The sequence below is a fragment of the Coturnix japonica genome, chromosome 8 (genome assembly GCF_001577835.2).
Source record: "Coturnix japonica isolate 7356 chromosome 8, Coturnix japonica 2.1, whole genome shotgun sequence".
Lineage (NCBI taxonomy): Eukaryota > Metazoa > Chordata > Aves > Galliformes > Phasianidae > Coturnix > Coturnix japonica.
The window spans coordinates 18,979,507-19,003,919 of NC_029523.1; the positions used below are offsets into that span (position 1 = coordinate 18,979,507).

Genomic DNA, 24,413 nt, shown 5'->3' on the forward strand with positions numbered 1-24,413 from the left:
ACGCCAGAACTCGAAAGACCTCAGTCTGTTCTGCGACAGAGTTAATATAGAGTCCAGGTCCCGTGACCTATCGTGTTGTTCCCTGGGAGATGTAGTCTTCTTCTGTAAGTTGCAGATTCAGTAAAATTATTCATGCTTAATATGATGTTATGATGTGGAATACTGATAGCAAAAATTACAAAATTACTAAACCATGACACAGCTTTTGCTGGAAGGTTGTTTAACAGTCTCACCTTTCTGGTGCTTAGAAAGTTTGTGGCAAGTTCCTATAGGTTCTTGTAATTTTGTCTGTTGGCTTAATAATTGATTTTCATCGCCATGGTGTTTACTAGGGGTCTCTTTCCTCCTTAGCCTTCATTTTACTAGGCTCAACCAGCCAAGTTCTTTTAGATAATGGGTTAGATTTTTATCTGATTAATTAATAGCTCTCCCATGCACCTGTTTCAGCTTGAATTGATCTTTCCTGGGCACATTTAACAGGAACTATGTAGTATATTCTGGTGCCATGTATAATGGGATTAAAAAATGCTTATCTCTTCTGAAAATACATAGGATCACAGCAGAATTTTCTTGTTTTTCTGTGCCAAGTGTTAATTCATAATCATTCTGTGGTAAACAAAGAGCACACACGGGACCATGTCTTCCTTTGCTTCTGAATAATGGTATTTTTTGTAGCAGGTGTTCTTTGGTCACTAGTTCATGGTCTTGCATTTTGCTGTATTATATCTTTTACAGATGTTTTGCTACTGTTGTAGTTTTGAAGCCCAAGGCATGAAGCCCTTAGCCGTTATGCCAGCTGTACATCCCGAGTTTTAATGATGACGTATATCACCATGCTGTGTTGCTAATTCTGCATCTGTGGAACTAAATTCTGCTTATGCAGAGAAGTGGGAGTTCTGTCAAAATTCAGTCCCTGATACATATAGTCATACCAGTCACAATCCGTCAAGCAGACAGACATATACAGACAGAATATGATTTGAATTTGACGATCTGTAGGCTGATTGCTTTCTCCTGTGTTTCTCTTGAGGTCTGCGGGACTCCAGAATACATTGCCCCAGAAGTGATCCTCCGACAGGGCTATGGGAAGCCAGTGGACTGGTGGGCCATGGGAATCATCCTGTACGAGTTTCTGGTTGGCTGCGTTCCTTTCTTTGGTGATACACCTGAGGAGCTGTTTGGACAAGTGATCAGTGGTATGTTTCTGTTCTGCTCCTGTTCTGCTGCAAAGTAAACCCTTGAAAATACTGAGGTTCAGTAGTTTGCTCAGGAAAGACCAGGTGTAAAGCAAAGGCTTTTTAATTTGCAAGCATTTATCTCTGTGTCAAAGTAACATCTGTCTTGATTCCAGCTATTGAAAATTGTTGAGTACTGTCTAGCTAAATAGTTCTGTCATTTCTCAATGAACATGCCACTGAAAACGTTTCCTATTGGGAATGCTTTCTGAGACAGTATGTTTTTAACACACTTGGCAAATGTCCTTTGTAAAAAGCGAACTTCAATGAAGAAATAAACTTAATGTATGAAATGCTTACCTGCGAATTGCTTGCTCTGTTCCAAGTCTAACTAGTGTGGAATATGTGGGCGTGAGATACAGCCACAGTATTGTCAGTGTCATTGTTTATGGATTGTCATGGAAGTCCCATTTCATACTTTATTAATAGAGTTCTTAATGCTTTTTTTTCCTCCACAAGCAGTGCTTGGATTGACAGCAGCTCTAGCTGAGGCTGGATTTTATGCATTTTGGAAAATGTCAATGCTTGAATTATGTTAAGTATGCAAGCTGCTGAATTCAAGGTATTTGTAATTCTGGGGAAGTACTGAGCACTGCATTTTATGATGTAGGAATGTGAATGGTTATTCAAATTGGTCGTGAAGCAGGTAGAAAATGTCAAGTCTTTTTTTGTCCTCAGATGAAATTGCCTGGCCAGAAGGCGATGATGCACTTCCACCAGATGCCCAGGACCTCATTTCTAAGCTCCTCCGCCAAAATCCTCTGGAAAGAATGGGGACAGGTAGGAGCCTAGCATATAGGAAAAAACTAGCCAGAAGCATGAAAAGAAGCTACCGTGGCTGTGAGACACACCACTCCATGTTGAAAAATGCTGGTATAGAGCTGGGGAAAGGCTTATGCTGGATTTGATGAAGCTCTGAAAAGTAGTGTGCATGCAGTTCAGACAGGCTGCTGTAGAATTGTGGTGTCCCATTCCTCGAGGTGCCCAAGACCCGGCTGGATGGTACCCTGGGCAGCCTCATCTGGTGGGGCAGCCAGCCCAAAGCAGGGGGTTGGAGCTCGATGATCTTTAAGGTCTTCTCCAACCCAACCTTTCTATGATTATAAGAAATATCACTGTCTTGTCTGGAAAACAAGGAAAAGGCACCATCAAGTTTGCAATGTAACTTCTCAGATCTCTGCTGTTCTAGTTAAGGCTTGAGGATTTTGCATCGATTCAAGCAGTTCGTAATCAGATTTCTTTGCAATTCCTTCGACTGGGGGCTTAATCCCCTACACTGAAGTGAACTCATGGGTGTAATAAAATAAATGAAAACTTCTGTGTTCTTAGAGAGCTGTACCAGAGAATCCTCCAAACATACGATAAAGTCTGATAATCTGTTTTGCAAAGTCAGATATGTATGTTAATCTTTTTGTGTTATAATATCAGATCTGAAGTTTTACAAGCCAGTGCTTCTCATTTCCTGGTAGTAAAGAAATATCAACAAACTTCAACTGCCTTCTTGTTTTAAAATCATTTGTCCAGCGTGGTGGCTTTGCAGGACAGATTGTCTGTTTCATAGACTTGATTTGTCTGATTCAGTTTTGGATTTTTGATTGGAAAACACAATTTAAGGATAAAACAAAACTGAAATGTATAGCATTTACAAAAGGCGTGTGTTCAGCAGACCTAACACATGTGCATATGGGGGTGATGAATAGGTCATGAATTAATAATATAATCACATGATTTTCACATGTTTTTTTTTCTACTTCAAACCATGTACTTAAAAGGTGTTTCTGTCATAGAAAAGATGTAGAGTTTCTTGCCTTACAAAACGAGTTGATGGATTGATTTTCTGATTTCTTATATACCTGTAATGCTGAGATTGCTGTTCCACTTGGCATCTCTCACTGCCACTGGCACTCGGCAAACCTTTCATCTCCTTTCCTCTGCTATTCTCTTTTTAAAAAAGACAGTGGCATCTTTAATGAATATTAATTTCATCTGGAAAAAAAAAAATAAGCTCACATGCTAGCAGGAAGATAATCCTTCTTAGTTTTCCTTTTGTGTACTCACAAGGTTAATAACTCAGAAGATAGTAGTTAAAAGATACTAATTCAGGAAGATATGTAAACCCCTGCCTTGATTTAAGCAAATGGATGAATTTATTTGTGAAAGAGGAGCTACTCACATGCTAAGTACCTTTTAGTTTGTTCTTTATATTTAGCTATGAACAAGGTGGTATTTAGAGTTTGGTAATTTTAAATTAAGATGTTAATTAGTTCCTAATCTTGTAATTTGCTGTAGAATGTAATAGCAGATGCTGTCTTCCAGCCAGTTTAGTCACGTGTTGTCATTAAATATGAAGAGGAGATAGGAAGGGGAAAATCTCATTCAGATTTTACCCTGTACAACCACTTTGGCAAAAGGATGAGTTGTTTCTCAAAATTCCTGGATAAAACATGACTGAGTTGTACTCAGGTACATTCTTGTAGACTCTTGATATTTCTAGGGTTTGTTTTTCTTGCTATGCAAATGCTGAAAGAAATACTCTGCAATAAAAGATTCCTCTTTCAGGTAGTGCCTTTGAAGTGAAACAGCATCGGTTCTTTAAAGATTTGGACTGGAATGGATTACTTCGGCAGAAAGCTGAATTCATCCCCCAGTTGGAGTCCGAGGATGACACAAGCTATTTTGACAGTAAGACTGAAGATTAGACATAAACTGCATCATACTTTTTGTGCCTGCTTCATTTCTGAAATTGTCAAAGATAAGTCATTGTTAGAAATTGAATAGAGCGCTGGATGGAAATTACTTCAGAAAGTTTCTGCAGAATGCCAAGTAAGGCTTCTTTGAAAGCAAATGGGCTTTAAGTGAAAAAACATTGCTGTTGAAGTCGATCGGCCTTTCGGTGGTGCTTGTGAACTTGCCAGCTGTGGCTCAGCAGTGAGATGCTGTATTTGTTGTGCTCGGTTTATCACAGTACTTCCAAAGCATTTGGTCTATCCAGCTTCCCTGAGTTTTTGAGCTATATTGTTTTTCTCTATCAACTGTTTTTAGCTAACCCAACAGAAAAACACAGCCCAGTTTGTTGGAGAGGCTTTTAGGCTGGGGGTACAGGTAGATGAGGGGGCCTGCTCAGCAGGTTAACGGGATAACTTTGATACAAGCACTGTATAAAAGCTGGGAGTCTCACATCAAGAAGTATCTCACACAGATACTGATAAAGGCTGGCATTGCTGTTATAAACCCTATTGCAGAAAATTTTAGAATTTATAAAAGTAGCTTTCTGGCTGATACAGTGCAGTGAATTTGGCTCGGTACAGCTATCGGCTTTCTGTAGCCAAACTTATTAACGTCCCCCCTCTGCAAAATCTAATGTGGCGGGCTTAGAATTACAGTGCTGCAAATCTCATAGCACAAAATCTCTTTGGAGGCAGTTTAGATTTTTTGCAATAAAAATAGCTTTGCATATTGGCTTCTTGCCCATTTTCTTTCATAAAATCTAATCCTTTTCTAGTTCTGGAAGGGAGAAGAGGAAATATTTTGAAGGGTAAATATTTTTATTTTTTAAAGAAGGCTTGCATCTATGTATGCAGGGTAGGCTTCTTACAATCATAAGGCTGCTGATTGGAAATTGGGGCAGTGAATTATTTCCTTGTTTCTTTCCATAGGAATGTATGCCTTAGGGAAGAAATATTCTTACTACAAAGGGTCTGCAGGATTAGACACACAGAGAATTTGTGCTGAGTATCAGCATTTCGAGCATAATATAGCTGATGATATAAGATAAATTCAGTAGGAAGGAGGTATTCTTTGCTGCTAGTTGTACAGAATGAGCAAAACTGCCTGAATGTTTCATTGTTATAGAGAATACACATTGTGGCACATGAACATTTAAAGTTCTTTGTAAGTAGACAAGTAGGAATTGATGCAAAGGCCTTTTGTGGGGTAAGCACACATAGTTTGAGGTAAGTCGATACTCCATGCGCTGATGAAATCTGCCATGTCTGGTTCACAGCCCGTTCCGAACGGTACCAACACCTGGATTCAGAAGAGGAGGAGGACACTAATGATGATGATCATGTGGAAATTCGGCAGTTTTCCTCGTGCTCACCAAGGTTTAGCAAGGTAGGAGCATGCTGCCTTGTAGGAAACAGGAATCTAGAGAGGAACACTTGTTTCAGAGGCTTTGGTTAGTCATGCAGATGATACGTGAGAACCACACAGTGTTTAGTATTTGATGAGGAAGGAAAGAACTCTGTATTTGTTAGTTCTGTGCTAGTGTCTGGCCTGTTAGAAGGTGGGTGCAAGGCTAATTGGAGAATGGCACTTTGTGTTTCTTAGCATTTTGCTAATATGCAGAGCGTTGCAGAGGTCTGTTATGTGTCTGAGTGATGTTTTTACTAGTGTCTTGGATGCTGGCACAGGGAGTGTCCAAAGCTTGTTTGCTTTGAACGGTGCTATTCTAAAAAGTGTATTCTAATAGGAGACAAGGTGGTATTAGGATGAAAACTGATGTTGACATTTTGGAATAGTGGTCTAATATCAAAGGGATCCCATGCAGTAAGAGTAAATGCAAGGTTCTACACCTATGCTATTCATTGTTTTGAACAAAAGATGAGGTGACAGTTAGAAAGAAAAGGATCATGTGTTAAATATGCCAGGCTATTGAGGCAAAAAGCAGCTATTATAAGGAGCAAGAAAGAATGTTTTCTGCAAGGCAAATGAAGTAATCCTTTCTATGTGCTTAGGTGCAGCTTAGCTAGAGTGCTTTGTCCTGTTCTGGGAAATGTTCTCAAAAATAAATGTGGACCAGTAAAGAGAGTCAGGAGGAAAGCAAGAAGGATTATCCAAGGTCTACAAAGGATAAAACCTAAAAAATTTCCAAATATTTATGTTCTAGAGTAAGGGGAGTACATTATTCTTCCTGTTCTACCCAAAATAGGTATGGAAACATGGGTGCAGAGGAGTTGTGCAATAGGTGGTAAGAAGTTTCCAGTGTTGAAAATTAATTAAGCACAGGATTGCCTGGGGAACTGCTAGAATTTCCATCACTGGTGTTTTTTAAGAATGGGTTGGTGAAACATCTGCCAGGTGCTTAAAAAAGAGTGGTTCTGCTCTGAGGCAGGGGAATGGACAGGATGCCCCAAGGATGCTCCTTCTAGCCATGCTTTCTGGATTCAATATGCCTTAATTCAGTTAGTTAGTTAGTTAGAACTCAGTGCAGTTCTCTCGCTCTGTTTCAGATGATCTGAAATAGAAAACTGCTATTCCAGACATTTCAAAGTAGTACAACTCCACTATTAGCTTGGATAAAACATATTATGTATGGGGAGAGGCAGAAAGGAGAAATGCTCTTTTAATGTCAGCCTGCTCTATGAACAGTATTCCAACTTCTTAGGGAGAAGGAAGTAGGCATTTTATTTAGGGACACTGAAAGATTTCAGTTCTTCATGACAGTTCCTCCAGGTCTTCACTGTTGAAGTCAGTTTTGAAGCACTGTTTCATTCTTTTTTGTCTTCAGATGGGCTACAGTAGCTTAAGTAGCAGTTACCATTAATTTTATGGAGTTGCTCCTGATTTGCATGACCAAAAGTGGGTTTAAAATTGGACCTGAGGATTAGTTGGGATTTTGAAAAAGTTCTCGTGAGCGTGTAAGAGTTTCTTTTTTCTGTCTTTTCGCACCATGAGTATTATTCTTCTGTTAGAATGAAGCTTTTCTTTAGGGTTCAATGTTTTTGCCACAAAGAGAAAAAGTTCACTTTTAATGAATTTATTTTAAGACCTGGAAAATTATACAGCATTTGTAATGTGGGAGGCATAAAAGGCTCATTATATTTTGAAATTCTTGTCTGACAATTCAGCCATATGATTTATTAATAGTTATCTTGTTGATGCTCTGAATTTTTAATAACATTATTTTCATTAATCTCTTCTTATGTAAATTAGGTCCACAGTCAAGTGTAGTTTTAAAAGGATGGAATTTTTTTGCTTAATCATTTAATTATTTAAAGACGGCTGTAAAACCAAGAAAGGCACTTTCATTAAGCTGTCAGCATTATAGTAGATTCCTTGAGGAGGGCAGGACTTTTTTGTTCTGAAAGAAGCTCGGGGCAATGCTGATAGACTGCTGATAATGAAATGGGGTCATGAGCGTGATGCCTATCACTGAACTGAATTTGTGTAGTAAGGTTTCAAGATTCAGATGCCAGCTTTCCAGACTGGTGGAGTCTGCTTGTGGAGTTTTTCTCCGTAGATTTGAGAGCTGCTATAAGCAAACATCAATTAGTTTCCATAAAAATCTTAGTGTTTCTGTGGTGTGATGGGCTGCTTTCGGAGGACAGGTGTTGGGTGCTGCTGTAGAAAAGCACGTTTATTTAATGTTTCTGAAGGTTGCCTTTTTCCTTTTCTTCCTGGCACACTTTGAGCACATCATGTCTGCACTGCGTTACTTAGTCAAAGAGCATTGCCACAGTCATACTTCCATACATTCTCTTCCATTTTGAGAAATGATTGTGCCCCTTGATCAGAAGAGGCCACATAAGTGTGCTTTCTCTGTACAGAAGGCTCTTCTGCTATTTGTAGGTGTACAGCAGCATGGAACGCCTTTCCATCCATGAAGAGAGGAAAACTCCACCACCAACTAAACGGAGTCTGAGTGAAGAAAAGGATGACCGGCTGGACAGCCTGGGTGGTTTGAAAAGTCGGGACCGCAGCTGGGTGATCGGGTCTCCTGAGATGTAAGTCCAGCAGGACTCAGTATTTGGTTTTCTTGCAGTATATGAGAAAGAGTGACCTGTGCCAAAACTCTGTGTGTCCTCTGTTAGGTCAGGAATGCTTCGCGTGATACATTTCCACAGGCGAAAGCCAATGTGTGGAATAAATGGCTGAAACCAAATGTCCATATATGTATCCATTTAAGTACTAATCTTTCCTAAATGTACAGCAAATACTTCAACTGAGTTTAAAGGAATTCTAACTTTCAGTACAGCTTTCATTTGTGGAAATACTCATTGCATTGGAGATGTACCAACGGCAGATTTTTATTCAACATCAGAGAACGCAAAGTCTGTTCTTTTTTGTCATTTGTCACAAATTAGAGAAACCGTTAGGACAGTCCGAAGTTTCCAAAGTTCAGAATATCCCCCCAAAATTCTTTTGTTCTAATAAAAAACATCAGGGAAATATACAAATGCGCTGGATTTGGATAGCCACCATGTTTCCAGCATAACTGAAATAATTGTCAAACTTGTCTTCAAAAAGGACTCTCTCATTCTGTACAAGTTTTGTAAAGCTTTTATACTGAAATTTGGCATTGGAGAGATCATAAAATGTGGTTGTGATCTAGTCTGTGTGACTCCATTCAGAAACCGTTTTATAGATTATGCTTTTAACTGGTGTTCTTGAATCAGGCCTTCCTGGCTTGAAGTTCACAGCTCCTTTGAAAGAAAAATTAATGTAATACCAAAAGGAACGTGGATGGTGATTTGCGTTTTGCAGTTGTGAATTTTTCTAATATTTGTTATCATATTTATTGCACTATATTTTTCTTCTTTTTAATCCTTGCTTTCTTAGAAGCTTAACAGTGGAATATACTGGAAATCTAAACTCGGGTGATGCTCTCAAAGCTTTGCTATTTTAAGTCCTAATGGTGCAGCTCAGTCTTGTAATTTCACCTTTAATTGGGTTCAAAGGTGTTAGCTGGGACTGTGCACTTTTGTCCTTTAAAATTCATTATCCCACAGCTTTAATGGAGGCGCTCTGTCTTGTGTTCTCCCTCAGACTGCGTAAGCGCCTGTCTATGTCTGAATCCTCGCACACAGAGAGTGACTCCAGCCCACCCCTGACCGTCCGCCGGCGCTGCTCGGGGCTCCTCGACATGCCCCGCTTTGCCATCTCTACTGAGGATGAGGGAACCGTGCTCAAAAGGCCTCAGTCAGAGGGGATGCTGCTGTCAGCCGTGCAGTCACCAGTGCCTATTCCAGAGCAGCCCGTGGAGCACGAGCTACAGATGGAGGGCGATGCTGGGCCCACCACCCCCTGCACAGCCGTCAGCAGCACCACGATGCTGACAGGTACGTATCTTGTGTGATGGTGCCATGCTCTGCCAACATGCTGTGTTAGCTTACAGGTGCCAACTGCATGAAACTGGATTTAGGTGTTGGGTGAAGTGCACGTCTCATGCTACGGTGTGGCTGGTAGCCCTGCTTGTGGCAGGGGCTTGGAACTGCGTGAACTTTGAGGTCTCTTCCAACCCAAGCCATTCTATCCTAGTATCCCATTTCTCATTATCCCTCTTCTGCAATCCAGTCTGTTAAAATTACTCCCAAGTTGTCCCATTTGTCTCTGCAGCTTATCCTCCCAGAATAGACCATCACTTTCTCCATTAACTCATGAGAGAAGGTGTAGAGATGAAGGAAGTAACCCACCACACACTTATTTGAATGACATTCTGATACCCATTGTGACTCCCATAGCAAAACCGTGGGATAGGAACCTTAGCTTTCTAACTGTGCCTGTTAAATGTTGAACTGGCATTGGGTAGTCTTTGGGACTGGTGCTCTGAATTTTCATTTTCATGGTCCTTCCTGCTTTATTTAGTATGCAGAGCAGCAGTGCCCACTTAAAGAACAATGATCAATGTTTTGTTCTGTCCTCATTGTTCAAAATGTGCCCCTTAGGCTTTATTTATTGCATGCTGTTCAAAACTTGCTTTTGAAGACAGAATGATTAATTTCCCATGTGAACTTGCAGTGATGCTCACCCCTTTAATTTCCAGGAACCTTGTAAATTCTAATTAATGTCTTTTCACAGTGCCCCTTGAAGGTATCGGATGGGGAACTGAGGCACAGAGCTCATGTACACCCCCAGCATCTGCTGATGCTGCATGCCCAGGCTGATGTTCAAGATTACTTTGTGTATTATATATATAATTATAGAAGGTTAAGTAATTGAAGACTAAATTGCAGTGGTACACAGAAGGGGGCAAATTAAGGTTGTCTTTCCAACCACATTCTTGCTTTCCCTGGCTTTAGTACCTTCATATTCTCTTAAAGTGGCTTTTTTATGTGCAAGCTCCAATAAAACCTGGTTCTGCTATTACAGGCAGGTTTTAACTTCAGGAGTGACAGTTCTTGCTGATTGTAAAAATGGAGCACTTTCCATAAAGCTGTTTACATCTATGAACAATCCCATCCAAATGGCTCGCTTGCAGAACTGCAGCACGGGTTTAGGATTTGTGTAACTCTGCCACTGAGCAGCGTGATTTCATTGGCAAGCTTTTCCAGCAGAATAGAAGCCTCTATAATTTTCTGTGTTCAGAATAACACCATTTCTGTAAATAAAAATTCAAGCCCTGGGCTTTCTTCTTAGGAAAATTTACTCTTGGACTACATGTAAACATGACTTTGATTTAATGTATTTTGCCTGTAGGGGGAATAGACTGTTAGGAATTCCCTGTGGTTCTAATCTGTTTTAATTTAAACTGTAGCTGGGAGCACTGCAGACTTCTCTGATCCACGCGCTCGCAGTAACAGCAATGAAGGCCCAGACTTCACCACTCCTAAAGCCATCAGCGACTTGGCAGTGCGGCGCGCGCGGCACAGGTTGCTCTCCGGAGAATCGGGCGAGAAACGCACCTCGAGACCGGTCAATAAAGTGATTAAATCAGCATCTGCCACGGCCTTGTCTCTCATGATTCCCTCAGGTAAGAAATGCCTCAGGCTGGGAGTTGTGAGAATCTGCCGGACACTCAGCAGATCCACAGGCAGATCCTTCCCCTTGTGTTCTCCTGGAGCGGTGCCTTCGCTGTAAGGAGGGGAGCGACCTGACCCGTGCTGCTGGTGACTGTTCAGCGCTCGCTGGGATTGCAGTGCTGCTCTGCCACAGACAAAGTACTGTGTGTGGTCTGAGAGCAGCTTCTGCACGCGGCCGCTTTCTACAAGCCGGTCTGTTTGAAGCAGCTCCTGGAGCAGCAGAAACTGGTTCCTGTGCAGCGTGGAGTGTGTCAATGTGCAACGGCTTTTAACCCTCAGGGTGCTATTCTTTAATCTGTGGGGGGGACATCCTACTTGGGAACTGTGTGTATGTGCCTTGTTTGTGCATCAGGGAAGTTTCAGTGACTCACATAACTGAGCATTCAAGAATTCGATGGTGTAAATAACTTACAGTGTAAACTGATGTTGCTGTCCTGGTTTTATCTCTACATAGAGCCATAACTTGATGATTCCTAATGCCAGGCACCAACTTCTGGTGTACAATGCTTGGAGGCAGTGCTCTCACAGACCAGTCTGGCAGCCCTCTCCCCCTGTAAGGACTTTATCCCCCTTTCTGGAGCATAAGGCCTTGCTGCATCACCAGGGCTGTACCTGCCTTAGATTGATAGGCTGGGCTCCACTGGACCCACTGTGCCAAGGCTGCAGAGCGCTGCCTACCTGTCTCACTGGGAGCTGGAGGCAGCTACAGAAATGCTTCTGGGCACCTCGTGGTGGTGCACATTTCATTCCTTGTGCACTGTGCTTTCTGAACCACAAACTGACAAAAATCTCAAGATATGTGTTTAATCACCCAGCAAAAGTCCTTCAAAAGCTGTGCTCATCTGCTAGATAAATAACATGCTGGGTAATTCAGCAGGTGTTTCTTAGTGAGTGTGGGATTACCCTTTACAGCTGCATTTAATAATCCTACAATTTGGGATTATTTTACTGATACTGACCAGCTTTGCTCTGAAGTGAGAACTCTATATTTGCTTTGTATTTTCGGAAGAGGATGTTGTTGTACCAGTGAGCAGCCAGGTGCTTCAGCCTGGCTAAGCCACATAAGTGGCACATTTAGGCAGCTGAGCCACATAAGGGAGAATCTGGCTCCTCAGCTGTTTGGGAAATGGTACTCTGACATACACCTGTAATGTTGTTTTCTAGTAGCAAAGTCCTGCAATGGCTGCTTTGTAGAGCTGAGTGTTTTTGCCCCTGAGAATTTAAAATGCAACCAAAAATTACCTGCATGCAGTTGTCATATTCAAAACCAATTTTGGTTTTAAAACTACTGATTTTGACTGATGGCAGCACCAATGTGTTATTTGCACCAAAATCTAGAAACGATCTGATCTTTTTGGAAGGTGGGGTAATAAATCATACCCTTGGGCTGGAGTATTTCAGCACTGAATCTAGAGTCAATAACTGGGATAGGTTGTAAATCCAGGAAACAGGAGAAGTAAATTCTGTGACCCAGCTGTAACTGTAGGCAAGCAAGGTACACGTTCCTAAACACGCTGTCTGGAAACTTCACTGGGTTTTGTATTTTGAAACATGAATTAGTTGAAGCTGCAGGAAAAGATCACCAGCTGTAGGAGCATTGGGAGAGATGATTTCCTAGCTGTTCTCTAACAAGAATTTTCTCTCTTTTGGAGGCCTGCTTTCCTAATTTTTGCACACCTTTGTGTCATCACTGTAGATCACCACACGTGTTCCCCATTGGCTAGTCCAATGTCACCTCATTCTCTATCCTCAAACCCATCTTCGAGGGACTCCTCACCCAGCCGCGACTTTTCTCCTGCTATCGCAAACCTGAAACCACCAATCATCATCCATCGGGCTGGAAAGAAATACGGTTTCACTCTGCGTGCCATTCGCGTCTATATGGGTGACAGTGATATCTACACTGTGCACCACATGGTCTGGGTATGTCTCTGCTTTTCTAAAGAGTGCCCCTGGGTCCGGAAATGTAGTTAGCTGGGAGTGTGGGATTTAGCTTTATAAATTGCATTTTGCCACCCTGTTTTCTTTCTCCTTCCCTGGACCCAAAGTTATCATTTTTTTGGGGTGGGGGAAAACACTTTTGACTGTAGCAGTTTCAAGCCCATCACAGAACCATAGCAACCTTTCTTCTTTCTTTCTTCCCTGGTTACATGTATTCACTTCCTTTCACTCTAGCACATACTTTGAAGCATGTTTCTATGTACATACTGTCTTTCTCCTTAGTGAGGTTGTTGCATGTGGGTGAGTTACAGCTAATTTGTTCAGACTTGCGTTAGCAATTGTAGCCTGCTTCGGATCAGCTCACTCTGCTGGGATTTTCCAAGCAGTCACTTGGAATTGATTACAAGCCTTGAAGCATCACTGCTGCTATGCTGACTGCCGAGGGATTTAGCACTTGGCTTAGTTGCATACTATGCTAAAAGGTCTGGTTTCCGTGTCTGTATCTATTTCTCCCCGTTACTGCTGGTACTTGATCTCTGTGTTCCTCTTTGGTTAATGTATATGACTTGTAGGAATGACCTGTTCCCTGACATGGGGTGATTTGACTTTTACAGTTAGAGAGAACAGAGTAAGGGGAAAGGTGGTTCATCCTTTTCCTTTTCTATCTGCTCATTAGACAATTCAGGCTTCATGTATTTTGGTCATCATTTAACACTCATTCTTAGCTAGAGAAATAATCTGAAGCTGCATTTTTCCCTCACTCCTCCTGGCTGTCCTGGGAAAATGCTGATTTTACCAAGATTCTGATATTGTTTTGCTGTTAGAAGGAGAGCTGCAGAATTCTTGAGCGTGAATGTCACCTCACTGTAACGGAGGTTTGCCTTTTTGAACTGTGATGGGGAAAGGCAATGAGCTGAATAGGTCAGTAAAGGGCGGAAAGTGGAAAATGACACTCTGTTTGGGATTAAATGCAGTACAGGCAGCCTAGACACATAGCACAATCCTAGTTAAAAGTCTGTCAGCCTTGGATTCCAGCACGTATGTGGTAGAATGACAAAGAAGTTGAAAAAGATTGAAGTCTTGCCTGGAAATCAGGAGTATCTAGTTAACATTCCTGAGCTCTGAACATTTTGGGAAGAGTATTGAGTGTCTTGCTTTGGGAGGAGCTGGTCTCTTGATCAGGTTAACCATCCTGGCTGTCAGCCTTGGGTCAGGAGAGGCTGTCGGGAAGCAGAGAAGGAATGGAAGAGTGGGCTGTGCCAGTCAGTGGTTCCCTTTACCCTCCATTGAAGCAGTTAATGCAAGGGATGAGCTGGGTTGGCATTTCATTTGATCTGGCCAGCAATGTAGTACGTTCCTCTCCTCAAATCAGTCATCCCCTTCTCATTGGCAGCACGTGGAGGAAGGTGGTCCGGCAAACGAAGCAGGGCTGCGTGAAGGGGATCTGATAACCCACGTCAACGGGGAACCGGTCCATGGGCTGGTGCACACTGAAGTGGTGGAGCTGATCCTGAAGGTAGGGACCCAGCGCTGTTAGAGAGTGGAAAATAAACAAGCTGTCTCATATTTTGCATATTACCTAAAACACCGTAGATATCTAATTGGCATTGTATGAATACAAGTGTGTACACCACACCTGGCCTTTGTTTTGCAAAAACTCTTTGCTGGAGTTTGATCCCTAAATCTCCAAAATGGACTACCTGTCATTAAAGCTGAACTCAGGTATTCTCTTTGACCTTAAGAACCTGTCCAGTGTTTCAGACAGCACTGAAGACAAAGGTTAATAAGATTCAAGTGTCCTTTTCCTCAACACTTTACTAAACAAGTACCTTTAAAAAATTCCAGTTTACTTTTATTTTTTTCTTGCCTTTAGGCTGTGCTAATGTTATTAGCTCTTAATACTGCTTTCTCAAGGATTATTCCCAGTGGTATTTAAAAGCAGCTTTGTAATGGTTGGTCTTAAAATTATCCAGTTAAATGACTTGCTTTTTGATACCTCCTCTGGGCTGAATCCATTTATGGAAATAAAACCCAAAGTTTTGGACCTTTCCAAGAGACAGAATTCTTTGGGAGGAGCAATCAGAATTTTTTTATTATTACTTTTAAGAGTGAGACAAACCATGCCCTGTGCTGCAGCTTCAGATGCCTGCTGTGCTCACACCTGCCTTCGGTCAGAGCACAGGGAATAGGACTAGTGGCAGAATATCACTTTGTTCAACTTTCCAAGGATAACAAGTATTAAGCAGTGGGAGAGGTCAGGTGCTGTGTTCCCTCTGCTCTGGGAAGCTTTACTGGCTATCAGCTGGGGTCTGACCTAATCGTTTGTGAAAGCCTGACTAAAGAGGGCCCTCTCTGAGCAATTCCTTAGTCAGTGATAAGTGGAAATGCAAAGTGGGAAATCATAGAATCGTAGAATTGCTCAGGTTGGAAAAGACCTTAAAGATCATTGAGTCCAATCACAACTTAACCATACTAGCCTAACTAACAACCCTCCACTAAATCATGTCCCTGAGCACCACATCCAGGGATGGTGACTCAACCACCTCCCTGGGGAGCCTATTCCAGTGCTTAACAACCCTTTCTGTAAAGAAGTTTCTCCTGATATCCACTCTAAACTTACCCTGGTGCACCTTCAGGCCATTTCCCCTCATCCTGTCACCAGTGAGAAGTGACCAAGCCCACTCTCACTGTAATCACCTTTCAGATGTTGGAAGAGAGCAATAAGGTCTCCCCTCAGCCTCTTCTTCCCCAGACTAAACAGCCCCTGTTCCCTCAGTCTCTCCTCATAGTCCATATTCTCCAAGCCCTTCACAAGCCTTATTGCCCTTCTTTACCTGCTTCAGCACCTCCATGTCCTTTCTGTACTGAGGTGCCCAAAATGGAGTTTTACAACTATTACAAAATGGCAGGCAGTAATGAACGAGCAGCCTACCTGCTTGGCCTGCAGATGTGCTTCAAAAAGCCAAGCTTTCAGCTGGGTTCATATCTTGTTTCTGACAGAGTGGAAATAAAGTATCCATCTCCACTACACCATTTGAGAACACATCCATCAAAGTTGGGCCAGCTCGAAAGGCCAGCTACAAATCCAAGATGGCACGTAGGAACAAGAAGAGCAAAACTAAGGATGGTCAAGAAAGGTTTGTTGTGTTGATTCCCCTCCTTTGGACGTGAAATTGACCGAAATATGACAACACAGGATAAAAAATATATATAAAATAGGGCTTGTAAACAACTTTTAATATTTTCCACAGTAAGAAGAAGAGTTCTCTGCTGAGGAAGATCACTAAACAGGCATCACTGCTTCACACCAGCCGTAGTTTATCTTCACTGAACCGCTCTCTGTCTTCTGGAGAAAGCGTGCCTGGCTCTCCAACTCACAACCTGTCACCCCGGTCACCCACACAGAGCTATAGATCCACTCCCGAGTCTGTACATTCAGGTAAAAGAAAACCCACATTTTTGGAGTAAAATACGCAGCAGCATGTAGCAAATCTGTTTCTGCAGTAAAACGACAGCTGTGATTACCTCAAGAATGGATGTGTTCTCATTCGCTTAGTCATTTAGAAATGAAAATCCATACACCCTTTTAAGAACATACTTGCTGAATTATAGCATCCTTTCACTTTGATGCAAACATGTATTGTAAATTGCAGTGTTTTTGTAGCCATTTGACACATTTTCTCTATAATTTTGCAAAAAAAAGGAAGCAAATTGGTGTTCTTATTTTGAGCCTACTGACAGTGAAGAGATTTACATCACATGAATAGCATTGGAACATGTGGCTCATCTATTTAGAGGGTTTTTTTATTACAGAAAAACATTCTGATGGCATGGTGTTTTTTGCTGTATTCTGGTGTTGTGACAATGGTGTGAATTTTCATTCAGAAACAGTGGAATATTATCTCATAATATTACTGCACTGCTTGATGATAACGTGACACTTTGTCTTGACTTTACGTACCTTGTTTTTCTGAACTTTTTCTGAATGATCAATGTGTATTAATATGTAATATTAATATGTATTAATATGTGTTAATCTTTTTGTCTTGTTTTGTTGTTTTTTTTCTCAAGTTGGTGGCAATTCTTCCCAGAGCAGCTCTCCCAGTTCCAGCGTTCCCAATTCTCCAGCCAGCTCTGGGCACATCCGACCAAGTTCACTGCATGGACTGGCACCAAAGCTTCAAAGGCAGTACAGATCTCCAAGGCGTAAGTCTGCAGGAAATATCCCTCTGTCACCACTAGCTCACACTCCATCACCAACCCCACAGTCCACATCACCTCAGCGCTCCCCATCTCCTTTACCAGGACACTCGATTGGCAGCTCCAGTATTATTCAGTCTTTTCCAGTAAAACTACACTCCTCTCCACCACTGGTGAGACAGATTTCTCGCCCCAAAAGTGCTGAGCCCCCTCGATCTCCTTTGCTAAAGAGAGTGCAGTCAGCTGAGAAACTAGCTGCCTCCCTGTCCTCTTCTGAGAAGAAGCTGGCGTCCTCACGGAAGCACAGCTTGGATATCTCTCACTCTGAGTTCAAGAAGGAGATGCTACAGAGGGATCCAAGTCTACAGAGCTTACAGGAATCTGTGAATGAAACAGTGGGTGGCAAACTCGGGCTAGCGGAAAAAGGGATGTTGCAGAAGCCGGGATCCCGAAAGTTGGGTGCAATCCGACAGGACAGAGTGGAGAGAAGGGAGTCTCTGCAGAAGCAGGAGGCCATAAGAGAAGTAGATTCTTCTGAAGATGAAACAGATGATGGTTCAGAGGATAGTCAGGATGGAAGAAGACTGGACAAGCCCCCAGACAGCGGAGATCAAGGCTCAGATTCTTATAATGAGGATAATAAATTTTCTTCTAAATTGGAAAGCAAGGATAGTATGGAAGATGATGCCTTTCTACCAGAAGATCCAAAAGGTACAGAAGATTTGCAGAAAGGAAACAGTCAACAAACCAAGGCTGTTTCTGAGATGCTGCAAGTTGGTGTGCACCCTTCCCCATCAGAGGTCCTCCCACAAACCTCTCCAGAAAATGTAGCTGGTTCAGCAAAACCATTCCTAAGGCCAGAAACCACTTCAAAGGAACATAAAGTGGTAGAAAACCAAACCTTTGAGCATTTTGGTCCAAAAGGCAAATCTTCTGAAGCAATCAGAGATCTGGGGGGAACTACTAGTACTCAAAAACCAGTGGACTGCACCGAAAATATAAAGTGCCCATCTGTCAAACTCCCTGAGCCTGGGCAGGGTGACTCTGCAGGGGACTCCAGTGGTAAACTTGACCTGAAAGACCCCCTGCTGTCAGAAATCAGTCAGAAAACACAAGATCCCAAACCTCTGCCAGCACTTTCATCTTGTTGCACAGCAAGTGTGAGCTCTCCTTGCTCAGTAAGCCCTGCAGATCATGGTGAGAAGGACCACAAGGGCACACTTCCATCTGCAGAACAAGACAGCACTTCACTTCTGCGTCCTGCAGGTGAAACATCTGAAAAAAGTCCCAGCTCATCCCAGGCAGAGAGTGCTCCATCTGCCAGCAAAGCAAACCAGGGCATGGTAGCAGGCACCATGACCTCCACGCTGCTCGTCCCCTGTGCTATTGAGAGGGCACTCTCTGTGTCTCAGCTGGTGCCACTGGCACAGAGTGTTTTGGGCCCCTTAAAGCTCAGCATGGCTGGTTCTGGAGAGGTGGAAAAGAGAAAGGATTTCCCCCACTTGGGTGCTTCGTGTAAAGAAGAGAAAGATGGGAAGCAAAAAAAGCAGGAAGCTTCACAAGCAGGAGTGTGCCAGGAGAAGGCCAAACCATCCAGTGCTGATGGTTTGACAACGAGGAGCGCGTCCTGCACAGAGTCACTAAGCTCGGCTAAACCTTGGGAGGCAACGTGTCCCATGGTGGCCAAAAAAGAGGCAGTTTCCTGCAGCACTAAAGCATCGGAAGCACTGGGAGGTAGCGGCAAAGTGGCCCCAGCAAAGGAGCTGCCGCACGCTCTGGGACAAGCAGCTCTGAGAGCCTGTCCTGTGCCAGATGGCAGCACCAGGCCCTGCAAAGAAGGGACTCTCACGCCGGCAAGAGGCAAAGAGGTTGGAAGTCAGCTAAAAACACAAGACTTTCCCCTGTCACATGATGGTGCTGCTAAGAAAACATAGCAGCATCCCCGGTACACGTGGACTGAAGCGTTCTGCATTCAAAATAGAGACTGCATGTTTGAATTTTGTAATATACACTAATATAAAATAGAACTTGTGTACATCTATTTTTGGGAGGGTTTTTTTCATACTGTTTTTTGTGTTTTTTCATCCTTGCTATTCTATTTTTGTACACAGTAATGCTTGCTGTTTGAGGTCTCTTTAGAACAGGGTATCGTTAAAACAGGGCTGAAGAAACAGTTTGCTGGTTTTCCCCTCCTGCCCTTTCGTTTTGCCTTGTTGTGCTTTTCCTTCCAGTTCTGCATTGAATCCCCAAAATTCTGAACACAAAAAAAGGCAGCTTACTTCAAAAATCTCCTGCTTTTCAGTTTTCCCTTTCAAATTCCATTGACATTCCCAGGTACTGAATTATTTCCTTGGATTTACAATCTGGTTTTCTTCAACAAGGAGAAGAAAATACAATCTGGTCTGTAAGTTACTCCAGAGCAAGAAATCCTCCCCAACTCAAGTAAGACCTCTGTCACCGTGTGCACACACTCATCCTTAGAGGATGAGGAGGCAGGGGATGGAGGAGCTGGATGGAGAGGTAGCTCTGTCTTCTCCTTGAACCAAGTGAAAGTGTTTTATTCTTCTTCCAGAGAGAAATCTGTAAGCTGTTTTGGAGGGGAGATTCTTTTTATTTATCCTTTATAGGACACATGGCAATGTCTCCTTGTTTTTACAATTTTAACAGTGTTTCATTTTCTGTTCTCTGCCTTCAGTTTGTACCTTGCCCTGCCTCGGAGGAGGGACCCCAGGGCAGGGCTGCCTCCAGGGCTGAATTTAAAGTAGGGAAATTTGTAGACCAGTACGTCTTGGGCAAAGGTAACTCAATGGTAAATGACCTTTCAAGACTTTTCCTTCTCTTGATGAGTCTCCATGGGTTGGGATTTAAGGTGTTCCTTGCCATTTCTGAACCGGGGCGTAGGAAATTTGCAGTTTTCCAAATCTGCCCATTTTAAAAAGGAAGAAACTACAAAGAGTTCTGACTCCTTGAGTTCTGTGGACAAGCTGCAAGCAGACTTCAAGACACATGTGATATGTTCAGATTTCAGCTTTGATAACTAGTTGATTTCCACTTGGTTGCATTAAACATCGCTCTTGGCTCTTAGGTTTAGGCATTGCTTTGCTTTGAGCGTGACTGACTCTGGATAACAGTGCTCTTTGCTGAGGATTAGATCCACGATTATACACCAGTAATGTGGACGTTGACACCTACAGCACTGTAAGCCTCATCCAATTCAAGGTTACTGTCAATGAACACTCCCGTCACTTGTCCCAGATTGTGCTCAGCTTTTACCCTGGTTGTGTCTGAGTGTATCTCTGCAGATCTAGCACCCTGCTCACTGTTCTCTGATAGAAGCTGAATGACCGTGCAGCAGTATCTCAAGCTAAAGCCGGCACCTCACGGTCTGACTTCATCATGCGCTGCCTTCTTCGTTGTCTTGGCCTTTTCTCAGCTTCAAGTTTTGGTTCACTTTCCCTAAATGTAAATATGTTTTTATATGGGAATGTATTTTCTCCATCTCTTTCAACTTGATTTCATCCCAATCCACAAAACTGAAATCTCGCCTTGCTTCTTTCTGCATAACCGTACTTCTCCCATCATATATGAGATTTTGGCTGCTTGGATTTCATTTCTGGACCAACTTTTGGTTTGGTTTGAGTTTTGTTTATTTGTTTGTTTGTTTTTTAAAACCATCTTTAAATGAGTGTTTACTCTGTGTGTCTGTGTGAACATGTATGGTGTTGTTAATACACTAGCCAAAGCCTCAGAGCTCCCACATAACACACAAATAAATCTTGCTGTGACAGCATTGAGAGCAGGGCCTGTTCTGTCTGTCGGCTCTCTTTGCTGGAGGTGTTAGGCTGCTCGTGTGCTCTTGGTTCCCTCTTACAAGGGAAAGGCAAACTCCTCGTGCAACCAGGGAGCTTTGCAACTTGCCTCGTTCCAAGCACCCAGCCCAGGCCCTGAGCTGGTGTAGTGTAAATGGGTGAAAAAGCAGCTGAAAAACGCATCTGCTGGGCTGTGTCAGCCTGAGCAGGTCGGGCTGTGCTTGCTGCTGTCTTCTACTCCTCAGCTCCAGAACACAATGGTACTGTTACCCTTTCTTAGGCATCATAAAAGGAGTGGACCACTTTGGTGTCACAGCTGTTGCTGCTTTAGCCCAAACCAGCTGACGAGGAGGTGAGGTGTGCATTTAGCTGCCTTGATTGTGGCTGTGGTACAGAGTGATCAGTGCAATGGAAGATCCAAAGCCATCCTGGTGACAGCCAGGTCCTTCCTGCCCACCCTGCAGCTCCCCTCGGTGCAGCATTGGTCCAGTTTACACTGGGGCACCTTAGCTCAAAAGTTTGGGCAAAAAGATACTTTCTCTGAAACCCTGATGGACAAGTAGGTGGAGGCAGCAAGATTTATTCCTTGTTAATTGCTGAAATACCTTCTCAGATGGCAGAATTCCTGTGCTGCGGAGGGAAGGAGAGGCGCAGTGCCCTGAGATGCACAGCAGCACGGGGTTGGCCACGAGGGAGGTGTCAGGGTGTGAGTGCAGTGTGGTGTCCGAGCCCTGCAGGCAGCCAGCGAGATCTGATGTTTCCCAGTTGATTTTCCCATTTGTTTGGTGGTTTGGGTGTTTCCTGCCTCGTTGGCTGTGGGGTTGCGGCGCGGGAGCTGCTCCCCACCAGCACATCAGTGTTACTCTTCCCTTTGTCTCTTACTGTTGCAAACCAAGAGGAATGGATGGTATTTATTGTATATATTAGACATTAGCATTGTCACGGCCACTCCTGGGTCTGAATGTTGGAGGCCTTCGGCTGCTCGTTTCGCTGCGGGACGGGGTGGGATGACCGTGGTTTGGCTGCCACACTTTTGCATTAAGGTGTGATTTGGAGTATTTTATTCTCTTGTCCCGAAGAGGGAAGATGAAGCCTTTCTCTGGTTTTCTCTTGCTGGCCGTGCAGGACAATGCTGTACTTATGGTGGGAGGTTGGACAGCAGCGCGTGCGTTGTGTTGGTACCATATCAGGTGGCTGTGGGAGCACCCCGGGTGGGCCCCGCCGCGCCGCCTCACTCAGCACTTAGATAAGAGGAAGTGTGGAATCTCTGTGTTCTTAGAAACTTGAACAATTGCCACATAATAGCGGTGCAATAATTTTTATTCATGTTGTACCTGCATGTCGATGTTCAGATCCTCCTCCAAAATACATTTTGGTTTTTTTTTTTACATAAATTCAAAGTTGTGTTGCTTTCTTATTTCTTCACCTTGCCGAGCTGCGTGTGCCATGGCACAGGGCTTAGGTTGGGTTGGGCTGGGTTGGGTTGGGTTGAGTTGAGTTGAGCTGTTTTGGGTTGAGTTGAGTTGGGTTGAGTTGAACTGTTCTGGGTTGGGTTGAGTTGGGTTGAGTTGAACTGTTCTGGGTTGGGTTGAGTTGAGCTGTTTTGGGTTGAGTTGGGTTGGGTTGAGTTGGATTGACCTGATGGAGGCAAATGCTGACAATGTGGGCTGTGACAGCTGGGCTGCCCCCAGGGCCATGTCTGCAGTGATGGTGGTGGATGGGGATGGGGCTCAAGCACATCCTCATGTCCCTGGCCCTGGAAACTCCCAGGGCTGCCCACAGCCACCCCCACCTTCATCCCGTGCCAACGGGCTTTGGATTTGAAACACTGATTAGGGCTGACCTCATATTCCAGAGCTTACTTTGCAGTCGCTAATGAAGGATTAAGAATGTTAAGCTAATTAGCAATCAGCAAACGAGGGCTCAGTCCGTGTTCTCAGCTGGGTGTGCTGTCAGTGAAGCGGTCACCGGGTGGTGGGCACAGACAGCTCCCATGGGCTGGTGACACTGCTGTGCTGACAGAGCTCACTGCTGCCACAGCAGAACCAGGGCTGCAAAGGAAACAGGGATGTGGTATTTTCCACCTGAATTCCTCTGCAATCAGCTCCACCCGGTGCCCTGTGGCTCTGAGGCTGCGGTTGATGGGAAGCTCTGAGCCAGGGCTGGGGCTGCCCTCGGGTTCTGTTGCTCGCTGCCATCTCCTGCGCTGCTTTGTGCTGCTGTGCTGTGTCACGGCCTGAGCAATGGGCTGTTCTGGGCAGGAAAAGGGATAAAACTGTGCAAAATGTGGAGATAATGGGCTCAGATCCGCCCTGCTGCCATCAGCCCCGGTGACAGCCCCGGTGTCAGTGCTGGCTCCCATCCTTAGTCCTGTGTCAGCCCGGTTCAGGGATGAGCCGCTCGCTGCTCCCATGAGCTGGTGAGGAGCATCCCGCGCTCCAGCGGCACCAGCCCTTTCCTTTGGTAAAGCCCCTGGTGCTCGCTGAGCCCTGCGCGTTTCTTCAGCAGCTGCAGGAGGGTCCCGTCCAAAGCCAACATCCGCCGGGCCAGGAGCAGGAGGAGGCTCAGAGCTGCCGGCTCTCCAGACGCTGACTCTCTTTCTCCACGTCCCCTCCCATTCCCGCTGGCAGCGATGAGGCCACGCTTCCTGCCGGAAAATATTTGGGCTGTGGGCAGAGGGGGGGTCCCATGTGCACCCCGTGCTCTATGGGGGGTTTGGGGTGACGGCAGTTGGAGCTTTTAGGGTGAAGGTGCTGCCCAGCCCCGTGGGCTTTGAGCGCCCGCAGCCCCCATTGGGGGATCTGGCTCCGATCCCAGCGGTGAGAAATTCCGCCTAGAAATTACAGGCGTGAAGGAAAATTACGCCTTGAAAGAGGAAGAAAAAAAAAATACATGTATAAAGTGTGACACAGCGAGAGAAGAAAACAGCCCCAGCGCCGCCATCAAAGCCCCGCGCAGCTGGAAGCGCCGGGCAGGACCTTCCCGGGGCTGTTCGCTCAAAGGCCGCTTTGTTCATCGGGCCGCAGGTGCGGGCGCTGCTCCCTGTGATGCTGCCGTCCCCATCGCTGACCCCCAAGGACGGATGTCTGTCCCAGTGCCCTGCTGGCCCTGTTCACCACCCCCTTCATCACCTCGATTTTCCTTCTTCTCATCTCTTCCCAAACTTCAGGCCAAACTTATGTGCCTTTTTAGGGCTTTTTTTTTTTTTTAAGAGCTATTTTTGTTGCCTGGGCCTGTTTTACAAGATGCCCCACTCCACGGAAGAGGAGTTTCCCCCCAGTAACTCCTTGCAGGCTCAGGGCTGTGTGGGCTCCGCTGGGTCTGGACAAAGGTCCCCATGGCCAAACCCTGAGGACTGGGATCCTGCACCCTCCAAGTGCCACATCCCGAGGTCCCAAATCTCCCGGATGCTGCATCCCTGTGCCATATCCCTGAGTCCCACATCCACCAGGTCCCCCGTCCCCACAGGGACTCGCAGGCCAAGCTCC

The 24,413-nt window shown here is 44.3% G+C and overlaps 1 protein-coding gene across 18 annotated transcripts in view; it reads left to right on the forward strand.

Moving 5' to 3' along the window:
- Positions 1–22,319, forward strand: part of MAST2 (microtubule associated serine/threonine kinase 2) — a 175,805-nt gene extending 153,486 nt beyond the window's left edge. For all 18 annotated transcript variants that reach the window (XM_032446368.1, XM_032446372.1, XM_032446369.1 and 15 more), the window contains 12 exons: positions 1,031–1,196; positions 1,914–2,015; positions 3,795–3,917; positions 5,239–5,348; positions 7,806–7,960; positions 9,003–9,295; positions 10,711–10,926; positions 12,672–12,898; positions 14,310–14,432; positions 15,917–16,053; positions 16,168–16,355; positions 16,988–22,319. In XM_032446368.1, coding sequence (XP_032302259.1) covers positions 1,031–1,196; positions 1,914–2,015; positions 3,795–3,917; positions 5,239–5,348; positions 7,806–7,960; positions 9,003–9,295; positions 10,711–10,926; positions 12,672–12,898; positions 14,310–14,432; positions 15,917–16,053; positions 16,168–16,355; positions 16,988–19,050 — 3,903 coding nt within the window. In that variant the 3' untranslated portion in view covers positions 19,051–22,319. The remainder of the gene's footprint in view (positions 1–1,030; positions 1,197–1,913; positions 2,016–3,794; positions 3,918–5,238; positions 5,349–7,805; positions 7,961–9,002; positions 9,296–10,710; positions 10,927–12,671; positions 12,899–14,309; positions 14,433–15,916; positions 16,054–16,167; positions 16,356–16,987) is intronic.
- Positions 22,320–24,413: the final 2,094 nt, after the last annotated feature.